Source organism: Cyprinodon variegatus, unplaced genomic scaffold (genome assembly GCF_000732505.1).
Source record: "Cyprinodon variegatus isolate N-32 unplaced genomic scaffold, C_variegatus-1.0 Scaffold766, whole genome shotgun sequence".
Lineage (NCBI taxonomy): Eukaryota > Metazoa > Chordata > Actinopteri > Cyprinodontiformes > Cyprinodontidae > Cyprinodon > Cyprinodon variegatus.
The window spans coordinates 115,671-123,021 of NW_015151219.1; the positions used below are offsets into that span (position 1 = coordinate 115,671).

The following is a 7,351-nucleotide window of genomic DNA, read 5'->3' on the forward strand; positions in this document are numbered from 1 at the left end:
TATATATATATATATATATATATGAAGCTATCTTTGTTGGATCTGAGCAGATTTACTATGTTCAATGTCTAGCCTATACAGACCAATAAAAAATACAGCTGTATATACAATATATATTAATAGTTATATCTATATATTCATTGTTTAATATACATATTTTTTTATAGTTACATATATATACATCCGCATTCACACCTTTTAGAAGTCAGAGTGTTTTTAAGCACTTTTCTCTGCTTCCACCCCTGCTACCCATTAGCACTTCATTTTTAAACACCAGAAAAATGGTAACTGTGAAACATGAAGATAAGCTGTCATAAAATCCCAATTATGAAAAGCAATTCCACTGGATCAGGCTTGTAGTCTCCTTCTATTTGTGCACCCATAGGTGAAATAAAAGTCAAGCAGTCCTGTGAGGAAGCTCTTGAAGTTTGCTAACTGTCAATACAAAATCAGAATTATGTATTAAAACAGAAAATCAGATCAATCTGTTGGTCTCATGTAGACTATGAAATGTTTTCATTTTATTCAGCAAATTGATCTTGAAATCAGTTAAGAATTCACTGGAGTTCCTAAAGTCATAAATTAGGGTTAACCTTAATTAACGTGTATTGTCTATTACCACAGCATTGTCTGACCTAAGATGACCGCTCTATTGGCACGCCTCTCACCCGATGACGCGGAGTCTACCGATGTCTATATAGTCCACCACTACCACCCAAGTTTACTTCTGTAAACACAGAGCACGCTTGCTTGTGACGTCATTGCATCCTCTAATGCAGTACACGTTGTATGAATGCAATTCACACAGGAGATCACATACAAGTCACATATATTTGGAAATAAGATAAGAAATAAAATAAGATTGACAAGAAAATCAGAATTATGCATTAATCCCTGCAGTTTGAATATAGCCTAACATACTTTTTGTCATGATTCTGGCAAAGTGATTGTTTACATTCAGCTCTTTCCCTGGCACCATTATCACTCATTCTATAACCTGTGCAGCTCTGCCACTTTTCATCAGTCATGATGCTTATCACCTGCTTTCCTGCTTATTTAACCAGCTTGCAAACCAGTTACTGTTGCCAGATTATCTAAAGTGTTTGTCTGAGTAAATATTCAGTGCTCCTTCTTTCCTTGCCTGCCTGATCCCAACCTCTCTTCTGCCCCCCGGATTCCTCGTTAATACACTCAACAGGTGTGCTATATCAAGATGCTGATGAGACACAATGATGAGTGCACAGGTGTGTCTTAGACTGCCCACAATATAAGGCCACTCTGAAATGTGTAGTTTTATCAGACAGCGCAATGCCACAGATGTCGCAAGATTTGAGGGAGCACGCAATCGGCATGCTGAGAGCAGGAATGTCAACCAGAGCTGTTGCTCGTGTATTGAATGTTCATTTCTCTAATAAAGGTTGTCTCCAAAGGGGGTTTTACAGAATTTGGCAGTACAACTAACCAGCCTCACAACAGAAGACCAAGTGTAACCACACGAGCCCAAGACCTCCACATGCAACATCTTCACCTTCAAGATAAGCTTCTGAGACAAGCCACTCAGACACCTGCTGAAAAAATTGATTTACATAACCAAAGAATTTCTGCACAAAGTGTCAGAAATCATTCAAGGGTAGCTCATCTGCCCGTTGCCCTCATCAGGGTCTCCACCGGACTCCAGTTCATCATCGTAACCGACTAGAGTGGGCAAATGCTCATATTCGCTGGTGTCTGACACGTTGGAGAAGTGTTCACTTGAGGAGAGACAGCGTTTGTGGTGTCATGTGGGTGAGCATTTTTCTGATGTCAATGTTGTGGATTGAGTGACCCATGGTGGTGGTGGGGTTATGGTATGGGCAAGCGTCTGTTTTGGACCAAGACCACAGGTGCATTTTATTGATGGAATTTTGAATGCACAGAGATACCGCAACAAGCTCCTGAGGCCCACTGCTGTGCCATACCTGAATGATCATGACCTCATGTTGCAGCAGGATAATGCACGGCCTCATGCTGCTGGGACCTCTCGAAAATTCTTGAAAGCTGAAAACGTTCAACAGTTCTTGCATGGCTGGTATACTCACCAGACATGTCACCCATTGAGCCTGTTTGGGATGCTCTGGATCGGTGTATGTGAAAGCATGTATCATTTCCTGCCAATATCCAGAAACTTTGCACAGGCATTGAAAAGGACTAGACCAGTATTCCACAGGCCACAATTAACAACCCAATCATCTCTACCCCCCCCCACATTGTGTGACATCTATGGCATTGTGCGGTTTGATAAAACTCCCCCCCCCCCCCCTTTTTTTTATTGTGGGCAGTCTAAGGCACACCTGTGTGCTAATCATGCTGTTTAATGAGCATCTTGATGCTCACTATCACATATTTAGACAGGCTTGTGGACTAAAAAAGTTTTAGATCTTTGAGTTCATCTGAAATAAAATGGGTGTTGCGTTTATATTTTTGTTCAGTGTACCTCTCCTGCTTTTAGATCTATGGCCAAGTTTCTGTCTCTTGACATCTTCCCTTTGGTTCGTCCCTGGATCTGTAAGCCTGTATATGTCTCAATGGTGAACCCTGTTGCTGTCTGCTTCCAACTACCACACTCAGTAAGAATGTATCCTCTGTTCCATGTGTCCTAGAATGTCAGGTCCTTTGTTTGAATTGTCATCACACCCTTTAGTGAAACATTAGAAGGAATGTACTTGAGTGTCTGGACAACTTTGACTCTTAATGAATAAAAAATAAGCTTCTGTGTCATTTTATGTTGTATATCTTTTTTTAAATCAAAAATTTTTATGGTTTAGCCATCAAATAAAAAGAGAAATCAAAATACATTATCAACAGACCAAATGTTAGTGATAATTGGCTACATATTACCGAAACCATGTGATACACTTTATGTTGAGCTGCATGCTTCCTCTCCTGTCTGTTCTAGAACATGTGTGCCCAACTCCTGTTCTTGAGCTTTGCTTCTCTACACACCAATCAAATGAATGTCTCATTATCAGGCTTCTGCAGAGTTGAATGATGTGCTGATGAGAGAATATAAAAATTTGTTTTAGGTGTGCTGGAGAGGGCAGACATCTAAAAGTTGAAGAATAGTAGCTCTTTGGAATGGAAGCTGGACACCTGTTCTCCCAGAGCTCTGTGGTTTTCCTGAAGATTTTCAGAAACACTTTAACAGTTTTGTTCTTTACAAACAAAAAGGCTTCAATCAATTTAGGTGATACAAATTTATAAGATTGTGAGAATGTGGGTAGATGTAAATTATTAAGAATTTGGTTAAATTTGGTATATTGACTAGATAAAGAGACCCCTACAATTCATTTATTATGGGAAAAAAACATTTGTTTGTTAAAATAATTATATATAGGAAAGTTCCAGTGTGCATTGCATCACTGCCCAACTTTTTCAGTTTCATACATACATTCTAACATATTGTTTTAACCACAAAGACATTTCTCAAGCAACACCTAGATTTAGTGCTTTAACATAATTTTTATGCAACATTTTTTAGCAAATATTGTGCTAAGTAATGCACATGTATGTGGCACTTTGAAACAATACAATAAGATGGAATTATTATTTGAAAATATCAGCTCAGCTCTCCAGCTGAAATTCAGGCACCAAGTAACTTAGGCACTCTTAATTGGATTTAACATAATAATGATTCCCCCTTTTGCCCCTTTTAATTTGTATCTCATTTTAAACCCAGTATTTAAGCTGTGCATCAGGCTTTTCTCATGAGCTTACATGCAATGAAAAATACTACATTTGATTTCAAAAAACAAGCGATGCAGTCTCTATTATCCTTTAGCTTACTGGGCAATTAAATGATGAAAAGTAAAAATAGAAACAATTTGACTACAGGAGAAATTCAAGACAAACACAAACATGAAAAACGCTGTAAAACAGACATAAGTAAATGTATATAAAATGCAGATTAATGTTATTGTTTCCTACGTGATGAAAGCGATGTACTGGTTAGAGTTAAACTTAAATAGAAGGGAGACACTCATGACTGCCGCTGGAAAGATAATAACGCACCACCTGTGCGCGCAGATTGGCAATGTGCGCTGCCTCACTTACTTACATGTGACAAAAAATGCAAGAACACTTAATATAAAAACTCACCTAATGATGACATACATTACTAAACAGTTGCCCACCAAGCCCACTACAAACACCACGGAGTACACGGCGACTATGATGGGTATGATGGGTGACATCGGCTCGGGTTCCGCGTCCCAGGTGCCGTTTGGAGTGTAGTTGAAGATGTCCGATAAGCCGGACTGCCAGGTGAAGTTCGGGTCGCACTCCCCCGGCTGGCCCGAAGCACAGCGGTCCTCTTTGAATATGTGCACCACGCCGCTCTCCATGGTGCTGAACACTGACGCGCCTTCTGCTTCTGCCGTGGGGCGTAAACTCACCGCCCGAAACAGCTGAATGTTACCTAATTAAGGTGGAAAAGGTTTTTCTTTTAATAACATAAACAGATGTTGGTTTTATTGTGAGTATCAATTAAAAAGAAAAAAAAAGAGCCATCGTTCAAGGGCATCTTTACAAGGGAGTAAAAGCACCTTACCTCTTTTAGTCCTCCCTCCCCTAAAAAGTTCCGTCAAAGGAAACCAAACAAGATTACGAGGAGCTATAAGGATTCACGACCAACAATCCGGATGGAGAAATTATGAGCAGAAACGACAGGTTTCTAGGCAGAGCATGAAGAAGGATGAAAAAGAAAAAACAGACTGTGCCACCGCTGCGCGCCCAAAGGTGCGCACTGGAAGCCCGCACTGCTCATTGAGTGACATCAGAATCTTGGCAAATAGATATTCCTGCCAGCAGAAAGGTTGAAACCAAATGTAATCACCTGCTGAGAGGCTTTATTTGGGTGTTGGTAATTTGTATAGTATCACATAGTCCCAATGAATGCAAAATAATAATAAAAAAATGTATATTGACTGTAATATTTCCTAACTGTGTTAACCCAATCCTAAAATAATTTTGCTTTATTTTGAGAAGTGGAATTAATCACATAAAAAGAAGTAAACAGTTCATATTCCTATCTATCTAACCTTTTATAGATCTTTTGCCGTAAAACAAAACAATTCAAATGCAAATTAAAACTCCAATGTATGGTGCTTCTATTTAGCAGGGACTAGCCAGATAAGAGCAAGATGTCTGTTTTTGAACCATGGTGGATGGCAAAACCAGATGTGTACTAATGCGGCAGGGAGGAAGAAGCTGGTTAAAAATGATGAGAAGAAAAGTGTTATCAAACTATGATCAGTCCTAGAGAAAAAAAACTGAGCCACAGTGCTTTTAGGTTCAAACATATTCTTAATTACCTAAATAATATTCAGAGAAAATGCAACATAGAGACATACCCCGAAACACTTCTTGCTGTTACTGCATAGAAAGTTGGTTCTAAAAAAACATACATTTAGGCTACTGTATCTAAATTGCTAATATTTCATGTTCTTTTTTAAAAAATGCATTATTCACATTCAGTCATTAGATATAATTGTCAGTGGATCAAATTAGGTCTATGGACACAATGCAAGTGAATATGTAAAGTTAAAAACGCTGTGAATATGTTTACAAGACTCAACTGCACCGAAAAGAAGCCCTTTGTTTCAAAGGTATGTTAAGAGTTTCCACAAACAGAGCATAATGGTTTTATTTATTTATTTATTTATTTGACAGGGACATTGTACATTAATAAGCATTCCTGCAAATGCACCAGAATTAGCCGAAAGGCTATTTTGCATCTGTTGTCCCTCGACAGATCTTAAAATTGTCTACCTAAAAAAACACAACAGTACGCATTGTACAATGAAAAATACACATATAAAAACAAATAAAAACAGCTATAACTCTTCAAAACTGATTTAAAAATACAGGATAAATGTTTGCTGGACTGCAAATTTTAGATTAATAAAACAGAATAAAACATAATATATATAGATATATATATATATATATATATATATATATATATATATATATATATATATATATATATATATATACGCGCTTGTTAATGAGCCAGTTATTTAGATGCTTTTTGAAAATAGTGTATGTTGTAAGTTCTCTGATGTTCTGAGGGACAGAGTTCCACTCTGTTGCTGTCACTGCAAAAGCTCTTTCACTAAAAGCACTTTTATGCATAGGAACAACAGTCTCCTCTAGCCAGTTCTGTAAAGTACACACAACTGGCTCTAGTTCTAGCTCTAGCTCCTCTTGCCTCTAGTTGTGTATTTTGACCAAGAATTAAGAAAAACACAAAGAGAAAATTGGACTGCAATTTAATTAAAAAAAGAAAAGAAAAAAAAGAGTTAATTATCTCCTTGGCACCTTTTGACTCATTTTTATTTTATCAGGAGTATTTAAGTCTGAAAATGTCTTAGTTGTGTGGGCTTGTTAACGATGTCTCTTTCATGTGCATCATTGTGTCTGTTTCATCTGCTCCATTTTCTCTCAAGCACAACGTCAACCCACTGGCTCAAAATGGAAAGACACTAAGAATCTAAATGAAGAAAGGTCCTCTTGACTTAAATCACATGCTTCCCCACTCACACAACCCCTTAACCCCAAAGAGTGCCCAGTTCCAATCAGTGCATCATCAAGCAGGTACTGTTTCTCTTCCTTTTTCTTCGTGCTCTAACAGTAGTTGCTTAGAGACCCATCACGGCCAGGTGTTTAATAGAGTGACAAAGACTTTTTGTCATTCTGTTCCCACATTGTCAAGACTGCGCTCGATTGACCTTGTGAGGCGACCCCTGTTTTGCAGCACAAATATTTGATTAAAAAAAGTGTCTCAAAGGTGCATCCTGAACCTTGAACTGAGAGTTAGTGAATCTATTTCACTCTTGTAGGAGGGACTCAGTCAGACAGTTCCAGTGTTTACTTTGAATCTTGGTTATTATTAAAGCGCCAAAGGTCTGTTTGTGCGCAGGAACAATCTTGTCTGCTGCTCCTTGAAGCAGTCGTTTTTTTTCTTTTTCTTTTCCTGTTACTTCCAATGGAAGATGGAAAATGGCTTTATTTGCTGGCAGAAAAAGAAGTCAAAGATCATAATTTCTTTGTTTTACTCTCTCTTTATCTGTACACAAAAAAACGTTGAGTGCCAGCAATTCAGTTTGTTTAAAACAAGAACACGAAATCATAGGAAGTAGTTTAGTTGGTTTCATTGTTAGTTCTGCTTTGTCTTCAGTTCCCCCACTTGTAAATCCCCCCACCAAACACACACACACACACACACGCACGCACACACACACACACACACACACACACACACACACACACACACACACACACACACACACACACACATATATATGTATGTATA

At 38.2% G+C, this 7,351-nt stretch overlaps 1 protein-coding gene across 1 annotated transcript in view; it reads right to left on the reverse strand.

The window, feature by feature from the left end:
* The window catches only part of LOC107098287 (delta-type opioid receptor-like), an 11,095-nt gene extending 6,375 nt beyond the window's left edge, over window positions 1-4,720 (reverse strand). Inside the window, exons 1-2 of the mRNA XM_015395875.1 lie at window positions 4,586-4,720; window positions 4,135-4,453 (exon numbers count right to left, since the gene is read on the reverse strand). Coding sequence (XP_015251361.1) covers window positions 4,135-4,379 — 245 coding nt within the window. The 5' untranslated portion in view covers window positions 4,380-4,453; window positions 4,586-4,720. The remainder of the gene's footprint in view (window positions 1-4,134; window positions 4,454-4,585) is intronic.
* Between the last annotated feature and the right edge of the window lie 2,631 nt (window positions 4,721-7,351).